At 46.4% G+C, this 19,282-nt stretch overlaps 1 protein-coding gene across 1 annotated transcript; it reads left to right on the top strand.

Annotated features, from left to right (window-relative positions):
- Positions 1-1,098: 1,098 nt before the first annotated feature.
- Positions 1,099-18,086, top strand: CYP26C1 (cytochrome P450 family 26 subfamily C member 1). Its single transcript, XM_087932442.1, has 7 exons — positions 1,099-1,149; positions 1,865-2,091; positions 3,939-4,163; positions 5,231-5,506; positions 11,452-11,607; positions 15,155-15,718; positions 17,487-18,086. Exons 1-7 carry the CDS (start codon positions 1,146-1,148, stop codon positions 17,886-17,888), a joined length of 1,854 nt encoding a protein of 617 aa, XP_087788568.1. The 5' UTR covers positions 1,099-1,145; the 3' UTR covers positions 17,889-18,086.
- Positions 18,087-19,282: the final 1,196 nt, after the last annotated feature.

Raw genomic sequence — 19,282 nt, 5'->3', positions numbered from 1 at the left:
TTACAACCTCTTCTACCCTACCAGCACCGGGGAGTTGTAAAGCTAATTTGGAGGTCGTTATTTTGATGGGCGGACGACCACCCTAAATGGCTGTAAATCACTCGCCGTGAGGAATGCCTTGGTCTTTATTAATTATGAGAAAGTATCTCCTTTGTAACCTACAAAGGGTACAAGACTGGAATGGAGTATCCTGAAAGCGGACGTGCCCGACACGAATCCTAAATTCTACTTTCCAACCTATCTTTAACTGGAAAACGGGCGACGCTTAAATCGGCTCCTTTTCCCAAGCTCCTTTTCTGAGCCAACTGGTGGGAATTGCGCTCCGACGTCTCTTCTTGGGTTGTGGATTCACTGGCTTTGGCGGGGCGGCTCCCTTAACACTTTCCTCTAAATTTAGGTGGAAGTCAGACCTCCTAAAGAAATCGGTGGAGCTCAGCTCCCAATAAGGGATGCGTGGCTTCTTCTTTTAGTCTGGCCCCCTTTGCTGCTGGAGTGGACAGCCTGACATGAAAACATTTCATTTTTAACGTACGCCCATTAGTGACAATACAGTTATTCTGTCCTATTCTCTCGAATGGGCTGCAAATTTAACCTCCTTCCACCTGGCATTTTCTTCCTCTTCTAAGGAGTTTAGCCTCGCCTAATGGATGTTGGGCTTCGTTCCCCGTAATTGTGGCTAGTAGTGACTGGAGAGCTTTAGAAGACACGCGCGCACACACACACACACACAGAGTAACCGATCAGCCTGAGAAATGGGAACAGCCCCAGGACAATAGACAAGCGGAGGGTTTGAGCCCCCAGGGAGCCACCTGTGGGGGTGCAGGAGAGGCCCTTCGCCTCCGTGGCTAGAGCTTGCCCTTGACTCGGAGCCGCGGGAAGGAAACGCCGTTGTGGCTTATACCTGGGTGATGCTCCCCCGCTCGCCCAGAAGACGAGATTTCACTCACTCACACACACCGCTCCCCCATCCCCCCTCCCGGGCGCCAATCGCAGCCTTTCCGGGCCCGGCTTTGAATATCAAGCGGCGACGTCATCCGTGAAGGTGGGTCGGCGGAGCTCTTATAAAGGCCCAAGCGAAGCCCAATGAAAAACACCGAGGGAAGCAACGAGAGGTTGCGCGGGACTCCGCGGAGCCTCACTCGGTCATGGGTAGGGCATGCGGGGCGGTTCATGGACAGCTGGCTCAAGGAAGGAAGGAAGGAAGGAAGGAAGGAAGGAAGGAAGGAAGGAAGGAGAGAGGGAGGAAGGGAGGAGGGAAGAGAGGGAGGGAAGGAAGAAAGGGAAAGAGGGAGGAAAGAAGGGAAGGAAGAAAAGGAAAGACGGAGGGAGGAAAGAAGGGAGGAAAGGAGGGAGCGAGGGAAGGAAGAAAGGGAAAGAGGGAGGGAGGGAAGGAAGAAAGGGAAAGGAGGAAGGAACAAAGGGAAAGAGGGAGGGAGGGAAGAAGGGAGGAACGGAGAGAGGGAGGGAAAAAGGGAGGGAAAGAGGGAGGAAAGGAAGGAGAGGAGGACGAGAAAAGGGCAACAGCTTCGGAGCCTTCAGGCGAGCACCAGGCTGCTCCTTCTGTTGGGCCGAACCGGCTTCCGACGACGCGTCCCGGGAGGAGAGGCGCACGAAGCTCGCGGATAGGAAGCCTGGGTGGGAGCGGGGGCGGCGGGGAGGAGGAAGGAGGAGACCCGAAGGCTGCCCGGCTGTCCTTTCCGAACCAAGTCCAAACACGCCGGGAGAGCCGGGATTCCGGGCAGCGCCCTCGGACAGGCAGCCTCCCCTTCCAGGCAATGGGAAGGACGGGGAGAAGGGGGCCGCCGCCGCCGCCGCCTTTCTTCCCCCACCTCCGGCTGATTCCTTCCCTCTTCTTCCCCGGCAGCCCAAGCCGGCCAGGTGGCGCAGCCGTCGCGGGGCTCCGGGGATCCGCTGGCTTGGCTGGAAGCCGCGCTGGTGGCCGCCGCCGCCGCGGGACTCCTGCTGGTAGCGGCCCGCCACCTCTGGGCGCTGCGTTGGAGGCTGAGCCGGGACCGGACCAGCGCCCTCCCGTTGCCCAGGGGCTCCATGGGGTGGCCCTTCTTGGGAGAGACGCTGCACTGGCTGATCCAGGTGAGCACCCGCCAGCGCCAGCGCTGCCTTGGGAGGGGTGGGGGTGGAAATCCACGAGGCTGGGCTGCCCCAACCTCGCTCCCGTCGGTCCCTTGGCTTTGGGTCAGGCAGAGGGGATTGGCTTAAAAAAAGCTCTTCCCCACCATTGCTGGCCTTGAAGCCGGGAGTTTCCTAGCCGTGAAAGGCCGGGAAAACGCGGCCTTCCGTTGCTTGCCGGTGGAAGACAAGGCACTCTGCACATGCTTTGAGGCAGCTCTCCACACTTGGGCAACTTGAAGACTTGCGGACTTCAACTCCCAGAATTCCCCAGCCAGCGTAGCTTCTGGTAATAGGGTCTGTTGCTTGAGCACCAACCTTGGCAAACTTTAAGCCTGGAGGACTTCAACTCCCAGAATTCCCCAGCCAGCAAAAGCTGGCTGGGGAATTCTGGGAGTTGAAGTCCTCCAGGCTTAAAGTTTGCCAAGGTTGGAGACGCCTGGACTAGAAGACCTCCAAGGTCCCTTCCAGCTCTTTTCTGATGCTCCAGAACCAGAGCGCAGCTGGCTGGAGAATTCTGGGAGTTGAAGTCCACAAGTCTTCAAGTTGCCCAACTCTGGGGCATCCTCCATTTTAAAATCTCCACCCGGCGCCCTCCATTTTTCCGCCTTTGGGGAAGAAGACAGCCCCGGTTCCCACCCACGGCAAAGAGAGTTGTGTCCCCCCCTCCCCACCCCATTGGTGCAAGGAGGAGAAGGGAGCTCTCGGCCGGCCCCTCCCTCCTTTGGGTTGGATTCCCCCGGCATTTGAACCCCAACCGGCCGGAGGGGGAGGCTTGTTGTCGCCCCTTCGGGCTCCCACTCAGGTGGGCGTCAAAGTCGCCCGCCGCCGGTGACCAGCTAAGCCCGGCAGGAGCTGAGCATCCGGGCGATTTTTGGGCGCCAAGAGAAAGAAAGAGGCTGTGCGCTTGCGCAGCGATCGCCTGGGCTTGTCGACCTTTAGCAGCGCAGAAAGGCGGCGGCGTTTTGCCGATTCCGCCCGACTCCCGTCTCACTCTCATTCCCCCCTCTCCGTCCCCCTCTCCCTCTTTGTGTCTCTTTCTCTTGCCCCCTCTGTCTCCCTCCCTTCCTCTCTGTCTCTTTCTCCGTCCCTCCCTGCTCCTCCTCCTTTCTTTCTCTTTCCCTCCTTCCCTCCCTGTCTCTTTCTGCCCAATTCTCCCTCCCCCCATATCTTTCTTTCCCTCCCTCTCTTTCTCTCTGCCTCCCTTCCCCTCTCTCTCCGTACCTCTCTTTTTCTCTCTCTTTCTCCCTCCCTCCCTCCCTCTTTCCCTTTCTATTTCCCTCCCTCCCTATGCCTGTCTCTTTCTCTCCCTCTGCCCTTGTCTCTCTTACTCCTTTCCTTCTTTCTCCTCCTGGTCTCTCCCTTCCTCCCCGTCTCTTTTCCTCCCTCTCTTTCTCTCTGCCTCCCTTCCTCCCTCTCTCTCCATACCTCTCTTCTTCACTCTCTCTCTCCTCCTTGTCTCTCCCTCCCTCCCTTGTCTCTTTCTCTTTCCCTCCCTCTCTCCCTTCTTCTCTGTCTCTGTTTCCCTTCCTCCCTTTCCCTCCCTCTCTCTCTGCCTCCGATCCTGCCCCTCTCTCTGTACCTCTCTTCTCCCTCCCTCCCTCCCTCGCTGCCTCTTTCCTTTTCTATCTCCCTCCCTGCCTATGTCTCTCTCTTTCTCTCCGTCTCTCTTTCTTCCCTCTCTGTCCTCCTTGTCTCTCCTTCCCTCCCTCCCTGTCTCTTTCTCTTTCCCTCCCTCCTTCTCTGTCTCTTTCTTTTCCCCCTCTCTCTTCCCCTTCCTCTCCCTCTCCATCTCCCTCCTGACCGAGCAGGGTTCCCACTTTCACAGCTCCCGGCGGCAGCGCTATGGCGCCGTGTTCAAGACGCACCTGCTGGGCAAGCCGGTGGTGCGGGTCAGTGGCGCCGAGAATGTGCGGAAGATCCTGCTGGGCGAGCACCGCCTGGTCAGCGCCCAGTGGCCGCTCAGCACCCAGATTCTGCTGGGCTCCCACACGCTGCTCAACGCCCACGCCGAGGTGCACCGTCACAGGAGGAAGGTAAGGGGGGGGTAGTCCTCACGCCAGCAGCTGCTCTTACAGGGGTGGGGGTGGATCGCAGGGCCTCCTTGGTGAGGCTGGGCATGACGGGCTATGCTCACCCTTATCTGGAGAGTGGCACATGGGGAGTTTCCCTCTCCCCCACTTCGGCCAAGCCAGGGGTCTCCAACCTTGGCAACTTGAAACCTGGAGGACTTCAACTCCCAGAATTCCCCAGCCAGAAACTCCTCCAGGCTTCAAATTGCCAAGGTTGGAGACCCCTGACCTGGATGACTCTCCATAGACATGTAACTTATGAATGCATAAATGAACTGAACTGATTGGGTTTACAAGGCACACTAAAGTGCATGGATTGAAGTCGGGCACTTAATGCTTCTTAAGATTTGGTTGGCTAGTCCTTAGCTCGGGGTGTTGTAGAGGAACAGCAGCTGAATCCAACCCCTGTGTTGTTTAGGTTGCACAGGCATTCAATTTTTTCCCCCAGGGATAGCTGATTTTTCTTGAGACTGGCTTCCTCAAGGTCACACCCCAGCCTTAACCAAACCAGGAGCAAGATCCACTCAGCTGGGCAGGATTCGTTTCTCTAGAACAGGGATAATCCTGAATTTATAGCCAACCAAATCTGAAGTAGCATTAAATGCCCAACTTCAACCCATGCACTTTAGTGTATGCCTTGCAAACCCAATAAGTTCAGTTGTTTATTATTATTATTATTATTATCATTATTATTATCATTATTATTATCATTATTATTATTATTATTATCATCGTCATCATCATCATCGTTATTATTATCACCATCAGCATTACTATTACTATTATTACTGTTACCTTTATTGTCAGTGCACAACATGTGTACTATGAGATTGGCTGAGCCTCCCTTCGTGTACCCCCCCAACACAACTCACAGTGGGGACAGAAGTCCCTCACCAAGTCCCAATCTTATTACACTATGTGACCTTGTTGCACAAGGGGACTCCCAGAGGCCGCCCGAGGAATTCCTCCCTTTCACCCGCTGGGCTGCCTCGCTTCCCGTGCTCTGCCTCTCCCTCTCTCTCCGCACGCAGATCCTGGCCCGCGTCTTCAGCCATGCCGCCCTGGAGGTCTACCTGCCCCCAATCCAGCGCCTGGTCAGCTGGGAGCTGCGCGGTTGGCGCCACCACCCGGGACCCATCGCTGTCTACGCCTCGGCCAAGGCTTTGACTTTCCGCATCGCTGTGCGGATCCTGCTGGGCCTCCGGCTGGAAGAGGAACCGTTCGAGGAGCTTTCCAGGGCCTTTGAGCAATTGGTGGAGAATCTCTTTAGCCTGCCGCTCAACGTCCCCTTCAGCGGATTGAGGAAGGTACCTGAGGGCTGGGAAGGTGGGACAGCCCCCCCCCCCCACACACACACACCCTTTCCTCAATGGCTCTGGAGTTCTACTTAATCAGAATAGAGCTGGAAGGGACCTTGGAGGTCTTCTAGTCCAACCCCCTGCTCAAGCAGGAGACCCCCTCACCAGGGACCCCCAAAATTGGCAACTTTAAGACTTGTGGACTTCCAACTCCACAAGTCTTAAAGTTGCCCAAGTTTGGAGAGCTGCCTTATGCATGTGCAGAGTGCCTTGCCTTCCACTGGCAGCAAGACTTCCAAATGGCGGGCAGTGGGTGTCTACTTCCCCAAAGGCAGAAATGGAGAGCGCTGGGTGGAGATTTTAAAATGGAGGATGCCCTTAACTCGCAGGGGTCCCTAAACTTGGCAACCTGAAGACTTGTGGACTTCAACTCCTAGAATTCTAGCTGGCTGGAGAATTCTGGAATTCTGGGAGTTGAATTTCACACGTCTTCAAGTTGCCAAGTTTAGGGACCTCTGCCCTATACAGAAAAAGTGACTGTCCAGTTTCTTCTTAAAAATCTCCAGTGATGAAGCACTTACAACTTCTGAGGGCAAGCTGTTCATTGTCCTCACTGTTAAAAATTTCTCCTTAGTTCCAGTTGCTTCTTAGTTGCTTCCATGGGAGTCAGGCGGGTTGGGTGGGCTCCTTTTAGGTTCCTTTAAATTTGCTTTAACATGGATAGATTTGTGGCACAGGTGAGATGCCGGCATGCAGCTTGCAAAAGGACGCAAAGTCTTCCAAATAGAAAATAGAGTTAATCATCCTCTTAACATCATCCTCTTGCCTTTCCCTGTGAATTCCCTGGCATGCAAAACCAACACACAAGAAAAAACAAAGTATTCTTCAAACTCACAAAGACTCATCTCCAACCTTTCCAAATCTCCAGTTGAAGTTGGATTAATAGATCTAGAGAACTATGATCAAGCTGCAGCCCAGGAAATGCTAGATTGATGGAAGGCTAGAAGGGTGCCTTAAGTTTATCCTGAGCAACAGTGGAGGGTCCAAACTGACAATGGGCTAGATTCAAATACATTATTCCTCTATGCCCCTCACCGCACTTGGGCTGCTAGGCAGATTTCACAAGAGAAACCCTTCTACCCACACAACACTTGCTCTCTCCTTCCACACGTTGAATGTGAACACACTTGTGGTTGTTGCAGGGTCAGCCAGATGTTTAGATAGGATTTGACATTTTTTATCCACCCATTTTGTCCTTCCCAAAGACCCAGGGAAGGCAGATCTAGTTTGATAGAGTCAAAGACATTAGTGCAGAATATAAGCTGTTCTAGGTAATGCTGCCTTTTGCACCTGACAGATGGGTGATTTTGTCAATGCTGATGTTTGTTCAAGTAGTGAGCAGGTAATTGGTTTGTCTTTTTCTGGTTCTGCCCCTTTTATTGGATCTTTCATTATTAGGACAATTTGCTGACCAATTGTTGATCTTCCTTTCTCTTTTCACCACTATTTCTTGAACTAGTTGTTATAAGTTCTTTCATTTCAGCTTTTTTTTATTCTTATCCACATCCTTTATCCAAGCTGCATTTTTGTTGTCTGGAGATTCTCGGTCACCCAGGTCATGGTTGTCCCAAAGATGCTTTTTCTTATTCAAGAAGCTTCCTGGATGAGAAGTGAAACATCTTCAAAGAAAAGCCAGGAAGTCTGATTGATTCTTGGAAAAGCCCCTTTGGGACTGCATTCTTGTGTATTTCTTTGGGTTGTTCCATAGCTGTTCCCATATTTTTTTCTTTGTTGTTCATTGCAGTCTGTCCACTGAAGGATGGTAAAAACATTTCTAATTCCACTGAATGGAGGTTTTGCCTATAACGTGCAATTCAAGTTTCATATCTGCTCCTCCTCTTGGATATAGTGTAGCTGTTGTTTGCTGCTTTATTCTTTCCAGTGCTTCTTGATCTTCTTCCTTGTGAATAGCTTTTTTTTTTTAATTTTCTTGTTCCTCTTCTTTTCTTTTATCTGTTATAGCTTGCTTGCATCTGATCTTAGCTTGCTGATCCTATTTGATCTTTTATTTTGGTACTGCACTGCTTGGCTTTTTTCTTCTTTTTTTTTGCTGATATTGCATGCCAGGTATTCAGTCATAACAGCAGCTGTGCTGTGCATTAGTCGGTTTGTTTCTTGCAATGAGCTGGTTCTTTTGTTTGATGTTACAGTATTGGCACTTTATAATACTTATGCTACTAGCTGGTTCTGTAGAGCAAACTTCAATGCAGGCAACCTTATGTTGTTTTTGTATCATTCTAGATGCTCAGTTATTCTTTGCTTTGCTTCTTTAGAGGATTTTGTTCCTTCTGAAAGGTCAGAGTAATGGGTGCCTGGTTTGGGATTGAAAATAATTAAATAGCTATTTGGGCTTCCATTATGGTTGACTCCCCTTGGTTTTCCTTCACAGTTTCAGCTACTTCTGGCAGGGCTTTGATTTCTTTGCCCTTGGAGAACCTTTGCAGTTCTCCCAATTCCACTTCTGTGAAAAGAATGTTTCACATTATTTTCCCTGTTGTTATGGTTTGGTCACACTGTCAGCCAGATGTTTAGACTGGGTTTAGCATTCCAGCTATTGAATCCTTTCCAAGGACCTGGGATAGGAAGATGATGTTGGTTGATGGTGTTACAGACATAATTGCATGATGCAAGCTGTTCCAATAAAGCTGAATTTTGCAATTTTGGTGATTTTGTCAGTGCAGATGATGTTCAAGTGATGCCCCACATGTTTGGGGATTTCACTATTACTATTGGTATTGTCTTTACTTTCTTTTGTCATAGCTGTTCCACTTCTATTTGTTAGGTCGTTGTATTATGTGATTTTCTTCAGTTCTTTTCTATTTTAGTTTTTCTTATAAGCCAATTTGGTCTCCTCTGTATTCACTAAGCTTTGATGTCCTATTCTCCTCCTCCTCCTCCTCCTCTTGTTATTGTGATTGCTATTATTGTTACATTTTTTTCATTAAACATGACACTCAGTCAACTGAACATTTAAAAATGTAACACAAATATTGACTGGCTCTGATACGGGTTGCTGCCAGCATCCTAGGTATCAACCAAGTATCATCATCATCATCATCATCATCTCCTTCTTCCCCTTCTCCCTCCTCCCTCCTCCTCCTTCCTCCTCCTCCTCTTCCTCCTCCTCTTGTTGTTGTTGTTTGTTGTTGTTGTTGTTAATCTTTGGTGAGATTCACAGCTTTTGGGGCTGGTTGGTAGCTCAACAGCTCGAGTCCTAACCAAGGACCTAGGCACTGTTAAGGTAGCATCGGAGGATATAAACTGTTCCAAGTAGGGCAGGTTTTTTTAGAATCGGGGTATTCAATGAGTTTGATAAATTCAGAATTTCCAAATACTGAGGTAGCCCATTGGCTCCAAGGGCTCCAATTACAATTGGGATAACACACGATTTCTTTTTCCAAAGTAGCTCAACTTCAGTTTGTAAGTCCCGGTACTTCTGTGATTTTTTTCTTGCTGCTTGTCTTCAATTCATGCATTGCCAGATATTGCAATGTCAATGAACCAGACCTTTTTCTTTTCAACTATTGTTATGTCAGGTGTGTTGTGGGCCAAGTGCCTGTCAGTCTGAATTCTGAAGTCCCACAAGATCTTGACTTCCTCATTCTCCAGAACCTTCTCAACCTGATGTTCCCAGTAGTTGTTACTATACTCAAATCCAAACTTTTGGCACAGTTTCCAGTGAATGATTTTAACAATTCGGTTATGGCATTCTAGATAGTCAGTTTGTAAAATTTTGCTGCACCCACTGATTAAATGGTGGTTGTTGTTATTAGTATTATTTTTATTATGTTCCATTCCTGTTCTAATCTACAGCTTAATTAGGATAGGATCTGCTTTGGGCTATTTGTATGCCACTCTCTTTCCATGGTTTCCCAATCCTCCCACCCCTATTATTGGAATGTGGGTAAAGCCCAGTTCAGAAAGGAAACCCAAACAACAGTTCATATACCATTCAGGCTGCAATGCTATGATGGCTGGTTGTTTCGTGGTGATTCCAACATCCTGAAAGAGAATGGCAAAAAAATAATAATCATCTTGTTTATTGGGATTGGCACGATTGCAAATTAGGACACCACTATTTGCAGTAATTTAGAACAGATGCAATACAGGCAGGATAAGCCGATGCCACAAGGACAACAAATTTTGCCCAGGCACTTGTGCTAACCTTAAGAGAGGCAGAGCGTGGAGAAAGCTTATGGAAGCCACATCAGCTTTTTGTTACAGGACCACAACTTGTGGAATAAGGACGTTCTGCCCAGGTTACCTAATTCAGCAGTGGCTTTATGTGAAAGGAGTGGTCTTGAAGGCCAAAGCCACAGCATCTTTCATTTCTATTTTTTGTAAGGGAATTAATAAAATAATTTGATTTTATTTGAATGGACCTTTCATGCAGAAGCTCAAACCTGTCTATATAGTACACTCTTTTTCAATTTCCCCACTGAACTTGACTGACTGGGCTGTGTTCCCAAGACATTATGACCCAATGTGAATTTAGTCATGGTCTAATCAGCTAATTTGGCTTGACACACTATAAAAGCATGATGTGTTGGGTTTGTCACAAGGGATTAGTGAGCTAATTTATGTTTCGGGGTGTCAGTGGCGATGACTTGCCCAATTCACCCACCAAATTTCCATGGCTGTCAATAAACCTGAAACTGTGTCTCTTGATCTTCATCTACACTTAGGTTAGCCTTCAGCAAATTATGGGAACAAAGCCACAAGCTCTCTTGATCTATCCACGACCCAAAAAGACTAGTTTTTCAGTTCTTCTGTAGCATCATTTATATTTATTTATCTCAAGAGTACATTCCTGTGGGTTCAGTAAGACTTCATTTGCTTATTTTGTGCCTTCAAGTCAGAATTGACACCTTGTGACTGTCTGGACTAGTCTAGCAATTTTCTTGGCAAGATTTCATAAGTGGTTTGCCATTGCCTGCTTCCTAGGGCTAATAGGGAGTGATTGGCCCGAGTGACAAAGCCAGCTTGCTATGTGCCAAAGGTGGAACTAGAACTCAGGGTCTCAAAGTTTCTTGCCTCTAACAGGGCTTAGTTGTTTTCCTCTCAGCCAAAAGAAAAAAAACAAACCCCTCTAGCTTACTTGAGCTTTTACTACTTGGAGGAGGCAATTGTCATGTCCCTGTTAGAATCTGACTCCAAGGGAGAGGAGGAACAGCCTACAGGGAGTGGGAGTATGGCTTCAGAAGTTGTGGAGAAAACGGGGGAAGGGCACTGGCCATCTGGGTATTCAGAGGAAGACTCAGGCCCATCCCCTTTTCATCCTAGGGCACTCAGGGAAGACCGGATAAGAGAGAAACGTGAATGGAATGGTCTACAGGGGAGGAAAGGGCCTTGATCCCCTTCATGGGCTGCAGCTGTGAGGACTGTTTAAAAGGACAAACTGCGCATGGGCTAGTGCTGGAAGCAAATCGTGAAAATATTTCTAGTCTGTCAGTTCTTAGCTGACTTCTGGTGTCCTTCCCAGTGTGTGTATTTCGATATCTGTGGACGTCTTCAAGCCCTTATCCTGCCTTGTCTTATTAATTCTTCAGTGTGGTTTGTGTTGTTGTTTTTTCTATTTATAATTTATATGTATTTTGAGTTTGAACGGAAGTTCTTCCTTTTCGCAACTGTTTGTGGGGGAGTTTTTTCTCCAGTCAATGATAATTGGACCTTTAAAGCCAAGTTGAAGGAATTAAAGGGACTTCACCTGTTTTTGTGACTTTGTTGCTTTTGTATCCCACCCTGGGTCATCACAGCAATATAAATAAAGTTCTGGAACTTTCTAAGCAGTCCACTGCTTTCTTCCTGGAACCTCAAGGTGTTCCTTTTTTCTGAATGAGTTTCTGAACCAGCTTTCTGTGCTCTTTATCTTTGAACCACCTTCTGTTCCCCAGGGCATAAAGGCTCGGGATTTGTTACACACTTATATGGAGAAAGCCATCTTGGAGAAACTGCAGAGAAAAGACCCTGACGCCCATCGCGATGCCCTAGATTTTATCATCAACAGCGCCAAAGAACACGGCCAAGATTTCACTATGCAGGAATTGAAGGTGAGGATTTTTATGCTCCTGGGGGGGGCGGGGGGGGAGTGTCAGTGGTTTCATGCAGGATTTGACAGTAGCCCCTGTTGGACCATGGTGTCGCGGCTGGTGTGATTTTGCAGGATGTCTGGGTGGAAATATCTTTAATGATACTAGGGATTCCATGGTCACTTGTCCCAGGGTACGGTAGCTTCCTAGAATACAAAGATTTGTCAGCAGTTGGTTTGTGTGTGAATAGAATAGAATAGAATAGAATAGCTGGAAGGGACCTTGGAGGTCTTCTAGTCCAGCCCCTTGCTTAGGCAAGAAACCCTATATCATTTCAGACAAATGGTTATCCAATTTCTTCTTAAAAACTTCCAGTGTTGGCGCATTCACAACTTCTGGAGGCACACACACACACACACATACACACACCCAGACAGCACCTGATTGAGGCTTTAGAGACCATACAGGTAGCCTTCACTTTCTGACTGCAATGCGACCATGACCTGTGACTTCCTGCTGGCTTCCCCATTGACTTATGGGAAATTGGCTGTGAAAGTTGCAAATGGCAATCACATGAAAGAAGGTTGCTGCAACCATCATAAATGCAGACCGGTTGCCAAGCCATCAAATTTCTATCACATGACTGTGATGATACTACCATAGCTGCAATTGGAAGGACCAGTCATAAATCTCTTTTCCGCCACTGTTGTAACTTTGGTCGCTGAATAACTAGTCAGTAAGTGGAGGACTACCTGTATACCTATTTTGCTTTATTCTGCATTCTGTTAGCATGAGTAGCGATAACCTGGCTCAAATAGCAGAAAGTCAACTTGATCTTGTGCCATTCAATCCAGGGCATATTTTCTAAACCGTTTTAACCTCAGTGAGCTGTTTCTGCGAGGAATAATGGCTATTTAAATAAATGTGGAAATGCTATAAATGCTATGAAATATGTAAAGCTTTGATTTTGAGATTTGATTAAATCTCCTAATTGAATTGAGTTTCTGAACTAAATTGGAAAGTCATATTGAATCGTCCAATCCAATGCCTTTGAACTGACTCAATGTGACAAAAAAACAACAGGTAAATGGTGTGAATTGAATTGGGTTGGAGCTAATCCAAACCCTCGAATACTAGGTTACATCTAGATTAGACTACTATCATGCACTCTACTTGGAAATTTTCCTGAGGTAATTCAGTTAGTACTGGATATAGTGTGGGGGGAAAAATCCCAAAGACTTTTGCTCTTAATGGTTTCTATTCTTCTCACTCACACTGGCTATTTCTTTTTGAGCCCTGATTGAAGGTGTTCCTATTGACGCTGAAATGCAAGCCAATCAGTATTGTTCCTTCCAAATATCTTCAGCTTCAGCTACATACCCAGACACACAATGCCACAAAAATCCTCTCTTGTTCTTGTTTTTCTCCTCTTCTGCATTCATCCTTAAGTACTTTAAAGGAAGGGAAAGAAAGAGAAACGGGGAGAAAGGAAAATTGAGGGGACTTTGGAAGAAGTTCAGAGAAGAGCAACTAAGATGATCAAAGACCTGGAGACTAAACCAAAGAAGAAGGGCTGCAGGTTTTGGGTCTGGCTAGCCTAAAGAAGAGAAGAATTGGGAGTGACAGGATAGCAGTATTCCAATATTTGAGAGGCTGCCACAAAGAAGAAGGGGACAAGCTATTCTCCATAGCACCAGAAGGCAGGAGAAGAAACAATGGATGGAAACTAATCAAGGAGAGAAGCAACCTGGAATTAAGGAAAACCTTCCAAACAGTGAGGAAAATTAAACAGTGGATTGATTGCCTTCAGAAATCATGGGTGCTCCATCACTGAAGGTTTTTAAGAAGAGACTGGACAATCACTTGTCTGGGACGGTATAGGTTCCCTGCTTGAGCAGGGGGCTGGACTAGAAGATCTCCAGATTCTATTCTATTCTATTCTATTCTATTCTATTCTATTCTATTCTATTCTATTCTATTCTATTCTATTCTATTCTATTCTATTCTATTCTATTCTACCCTACCCTACCCTACCCTACCCTACCCTACCCTACCCTACTCTCATCCTATCCCATCCCTTTCCATCCTTTTGGATTGTCCTGGCACAGTTCATGAATATAGATACAGAAATGCAAGAAAAAAACGCAGATGTGTGCACGTACACACACACGCGTGCACACACACACACAAATGTAAGTCCCCGCCAAAGTCCAGCAAGTGTTCAAGTGGAAGTCCCAAGGAGCTAAATGTTGCAGAAGGTTCATCAGGCAGTCTAGGTCCAGTATTAAAAATAATGAAGTTTCAAACCAAGGCACACATGATGGAATCTGGGTACAGAAGCAGCTGCTGCCAACAAAGAGGCTTGAGTTTGCTGCTCGTCTTAAATAGAAGCAAACCCAGTGTTGCTTGTTAGGAAGGGGAAGGGCTCCTTTCTTGCAAGGAGCCTTAAAGAGCAGCTTTCCTCTGCTGCTCTAGACAGAGGGAACCCTTGCGGGAGTCAGGGTGTGTTGTGGTTAGCCGGCAGCAGGTGCGAACGGCGGAGGAGAGCGAGGACTCAGATGAGGGGCCAGGACCATCAGGGACTGGACTGCTGCCTTCAGAGATTGTGGGGGCTGGCAGCAGCGATGAGGAGGTTCCCGAGGAGCCTGTGCCAAGTGCACGTGCATGAAGGATTGCTCGGAGGAAAGAGCATCTGCAGCAGCACAGGGCGACTCAGGAGTAAGGCTGCAAGGTAATGGCCCCTCCCTCAAGACGATAAAAGCCAGGTTTGAAAAAACGTTCTTTGCAGAAAGGAAAGAAGCTCTAAGGATCCAGCATTATGTGTAGAGACTCTGGCTTATCTGAATAATTCTGTCAAGACTTTTCTGGTTGGACTAATTGGCTGCAAGCCATCTTTTATCTCTACAAAGAAGTTTATTTGTAGATTAAAGCTGTGAAGGTTTGAGTTGCTGAGTTTGTTTTGAGATTTTCTTGCTGGTAGCAGGGTTGGGTCAGAACAGGGTGATAGTATTTGCAGCTCAGTCTCCGCATCTCCAGAGACTGGTAGCAACTACTGTCTACGCCTTGCAGCTCCTTGGGCAGTGGCTCATCCAGCAACTTGAATCGGCTGCTCATTGTTGAGCTGGCCATCATAAGTACAGGAAATGTGGTGAGTATATTGCCAAGGGCTTTCAGAGCGCCAACATTTTGATACGTGTTCAACAGCAACTTCTAGAATCCTCAAAAGTCTTGATCTAGATTTTTAAGTTAGCATTTTTTTTCCTGTAAAAGACTGAGTAACATCTAATTTAAATTCTGATGGCAAGGTATCTGAGAAAGGACAAGAAACATTCAGTTTATTAATAGCATGCACAATTTATTTATTTGTTAAGTTTATTTGTTTATAGATGATATAACAGATATAATAATAATAATGATAGATAATAGATAGATAGATAGATAGATAGATAGATAGATAGATAGATAGATAGATAGATAGAATAATAAGAATAATAGATAGGCCTATCTCTAACCCTATAATAAGAGGAACACTCTTCTAATCCTTATATTTCCATGGCTTGCCTTACAGGAATCTGCAATTGAACTAATATTTGCAGCTTTCTTCACCACTGCCAGCGCCACTACTTCTATGATCTTACTCTTATTGAAACACCCATTGGTCATAAAAAAGATCCAGCTGGAACTGGCCTCCAATGGACTCACTGGGCAGTGTCAGTGCTTTGGAGCTGAGGATTTTCTAACAAAATACCCATCTGGCCAAAAAACTTCGCCTGCACATGAGAAGGAAAACAAAGAGGGTGACTCCAACGTGCCTCTTCCACCCAGATTGGGAAGAGAACAAGGGCGAGAGACCGCAATGGAAGAGAAAGGACCTAATATAAACATCATGGCTAAAGGGTTCCAGGATATTGTCCATGGAACTACAAATGGTCCTAGCTCATTGTCCAGACTGGAAGAAACAGGCCAGTTCTTTAGCAGTCTGGAAAGATCTGAGTATTGTTGCCACCCTTACTTGACCCTGGAGAAGTTGAATAGTCTGCGCTACTTGGATTGTGTCATTAAAGAAGTTCTCCGTTTGCTGCCCCCAGTATCTGGAGGGTATAGGACAGCCTTACAAACCTTTGAGCTAGATGTGAGTTGAGTGGCTTGCTCTCTAACCTTTTGGGGGAAGTGTGAGGAACTTGGGTTTACCTGGATTTTAGAAGGTTAGGCTGAGTAATTTACATGGGGACCCAGAAAGAACACTTTTGGTTCCTAGTAATTCCAAGAGCTTTTTCTGTTTAGAGCCAGAAGATATGTGAGGAATTTCCGGGCCATTTGTAGGAAGGTGAGCTTTTGGGGTATGGGAAAAAATATCTCACATGAACTGTAAGTCCTGTAACATAGGGGGACATGGGAAACATAGAAGCCCCAATAAACAAGATCCCAAGTCCTGGGTAGTGGACTGTGATAATGAGTGATGAAGTTTGTGAAGTGAAGTGAAGTTGTTAGAGTTTGTTGCAGAAATCACATCCAGAAAGCGCACACAGATAACTGATTCAGCAGGATTCATTAACTTCTTTATACACGTGAAGTAAATTTACAGTACCAACAGCAGATTCTTCCAGTGTGACAGCAGTTACAGGGCAAAACACAAGCAGAGGAGAGAACAGCAGAGAACAGTTTCAGTTTTGATTCAGAGCTGCAGGCAAGTTTGCAGCTTCAAAGCTCAGAGCTTAATACAGAACCATGTCCAGGGTCCTTCCAGTTTCAGTTTCCAAAGAGTCCCCATTGGCTGACTTAGTTGCTATTCCTATTCATTGGTTGACCTTGTTACCATGTCTCTGCCAGTTCATGAATATTCTGACAAAAGTCAAGTAGAAAAATTGTCCGAGCACAAATTTGTATGCTGGTCTCTGATTCAGTTTCTGGCATCACTATTTTAGCAATGGAAAGAAATACTGCTTCAAATGCTGGAGGAGCTGCTATCAGATCCTGTCAGCAGTTTGGCGAGCAAGATGGATCAATGGCCTAATTGGATAGAATCCAGAGAACTGCATATTTTTCATCAGAAGATTGAGAAATGGAGAGAGGAGTGAAGTCAAGACAAATGCTTCATTTAGATCACCAAAATGATTGTGTCCATTGGGCAAAATTTAGGAAGAATTTCTGTTATGGTTTGGTGTAATGATTAAAAGCATTGGGTTAGAAGCCAAAGGATTGAGGCTACTCGTACCTCAGTCCTAAAGCCAGTGGGGTGACTTTGGGCCAGTCCCTTTCTCTCCACCCTAGGGAGGTCAGCACAAGCCAGTTTCAAAAATGTTGCAATGAGAACTTGTCCCAGAAGTCAACATTGATCCATAGCATGAAAAAGAGGGGAGGGAACAATATAACGGCTAGTTACAATTGCTCTGATCTGGATGGCACTTGGAACAGCCATGCCAAGGTAGTACTACTATTATGGCCATAAATATCTCCGTTCATGGGCATTATATTTTTTACTAACTGTGAAATACTGATATTTTTTAAATAAACAGGTTCCCATATTCCTTGACCTATAGCAGCAGTGTTCAGAAAGACACACACACACACACACACACACACACACGGTCTATTCATGAATTTTTCTCTCTGCTGTTTAGTCTGAAATGGCAGCACTTTGTAGCAGAAAATCCACATTTTAAAATATATATATATATTGTTTTTTTGTAGAGTGTCAGTAATATTTTTGAAGTTAGCCTGTCTAAGCACATCGGACAGTGGACAAAGTGAGGCTCGTGTTGTCCCTCCAAAAGATTGGATCACACTGTTGTGAATGTTTGTGAATGTTTGCTCACCCTTTCAGACAGCAGGTTTCCTCTCTCTGGCTGCTGTCTGTGGTGCTGATTTTTTTCCATCTCTCCTTCCCTTCTTCCTTAAAGGGCTACCAGATTCCGAAGGGTTGGAGTGTGATGTATAGTATTCGAGATACACACGAGACTGCCAGCATCTACCAGAGTCCCCCCGATACTTTTGATCCAGAGAGGTTTTGGGTATCGCTGGAAGATCAGGAGGAGAACAAAACTTCAGCCTCCCTCCGGTTTCACTACATTCCCTTTGGTGGCGGAGTCCGCAATTGCATAGGCAAAGAACTGGCCAAGGCGATTCTCAAGATGCTTGCCGTTGAATTGGTCAGCACAGCCAGCTGGGAATTGGCCACAGCTCATTTCCCCAAAATGCAGACCGTGCCTATTGTGCATCCTGTAGACGACCTTCAAGTCTATTTCCATTCTCTGAAGGCTGGCCATGAAAGCAGCAGTGGAACAGGCAAAGTCAACGCCTGAATGCATAGACATCTCCATTACGTCTCTAGCTTAGGAATAGACTAGGACAGGCCTCTGGGGCAAAACACCACTTTCCTTTCAGCGCAAGCCCCTTCAACCTGCCTCTTTGTTTTGGAGTAAGAGAAAAGGATGGACTCACTGCACTCTCCCTTAAAGGCCTGTGCATTTGTTCTTTGGACAGATATGCATCAGTTGGTCTTCTCTCGTCTTTAGTTGCATTTTTTGTTTGGTAACAAAGTGCATAACCATTTTGTATTGTGGTTAAGAGGAGACTTACGCCAAAGAGAAATGTCTTGGGAAAAAGTGGCGATGTTAGTTCTACACGAGGATTAAGGATATGTAGCTCAAAATTGGATGCAGTGAAAATGTTGGGAATCCATGATCTAGTCTGCCCTATGGAGTTTCTTCTGGACCCCTCACAACTTTACAACAAGACTGCTGCTCCATTGCTTCCTTACAAGGTGGCTTTGCTTTATTCCTGATGGGAGGGAACCTTCATAGCTGTGTTGCCTTAAGCATGGAAAATGTTCCAAGTACAATTCAGAAGGGCCGTCAGAAAGGAAAGGGACTGACAAAGCAAGAACCAACAAAAGAAACGGAATATCAAAGAGATCAGGAACGGACTTTGCTTCAGGATGTGCTTTTTGTACGTTGTAGACAATGAATGTGACCACGTTCTGCATTGTAAAGAAGGCGACGACAAGATAGGTCTGGAACAGATTTTATCTTCCAGTTTCTGTTATGACTCCCAAAGTACAGTATTAATGGGTGTGACTTGCAGTGGTTCTCCATGGTTTCAGCTTGGAGTCTTTCCTAGATGAAGACAGGTGGAGATGAACAGGAGACGTTGTGCTTCTATGGCACATGTACAATTGAACTGTGAGCCGCCTCGATCATGACACAAAAGCCTCACTCTATTTTAATTAAGCAAGCTACTCATGGGTTAGGGTACCACGTTGTCAAGCAAACTATGGATGGAATGCCTTAGGTCTGGTTCATAATCTTATGTGCTTTTTTATTCTTTCTCCTTTGGGTCCTGCAAAATGAAAAAGCATTATAGTTGAAGGGATAAGAGGTGGTTCGTTTCTGAGATTTGACCTGGAATGGCTTACTGACGTATCCAGTTTCCAAAGGGGTAGCTATATTAGCTCTTGTAGTAAGAATAAGCGAGAGTCTTATAAAAGACTAACATGATTTCTTATAGCATGTGCAGTTATGGGTTAGTTGTGGATGTATTGCCACCTGTGCACATGTGTAATTGATAAATCAAGGTTAATTCCATGCATCTGATGATGTCTCTAGGATGTAAATTAAGCCAGGGTAGGGAACTTAGAGTCCTCAAATGTTGTTCAGCTATCTGCGAGCCCAAACCATCAAGGCCTGTGGTGAGGGAT

The sequence above is a fragment of the Pseudonaja textilis genome, chromosome 4, assembly GCF_049901715.1.
Source record: "Pseudonaja textilis isolate UNSWEBS1 chromosome 4, rPseTex1.2, whole genome shotgun sequence".
Taxonomy (NCBI): domain Eukaryota; kingdom Metazoa; phylum Chordata; class Lepidosauria; order Squamata; family Elapidae; genus Pseudonaja; species Pseudonaja textilis.
Note: the sequence above shows the minus strand (reverse complement) of the source record. Positions and strands in the feature narration are given on the sequence as shown.

Coding starts and splice junctions, on each gene's coding strand:
- CYP26C1 (XM_087932442.1), top strand. Junction 2,092..3,938: donor CGCTGCACTGGCTGATCCAG/GTGAGCACCCGC, acceptor CTGACCGAGCAG/GGTTCCCACTTTCACAGCTC. Junction 5,507..11,451: donor CCTTCAGCGGATTGAGGAAG/GTACCTGAGGGC, acceptor TCTGTTCCCCAG/GGCATAAAGGCTCGGGATTT.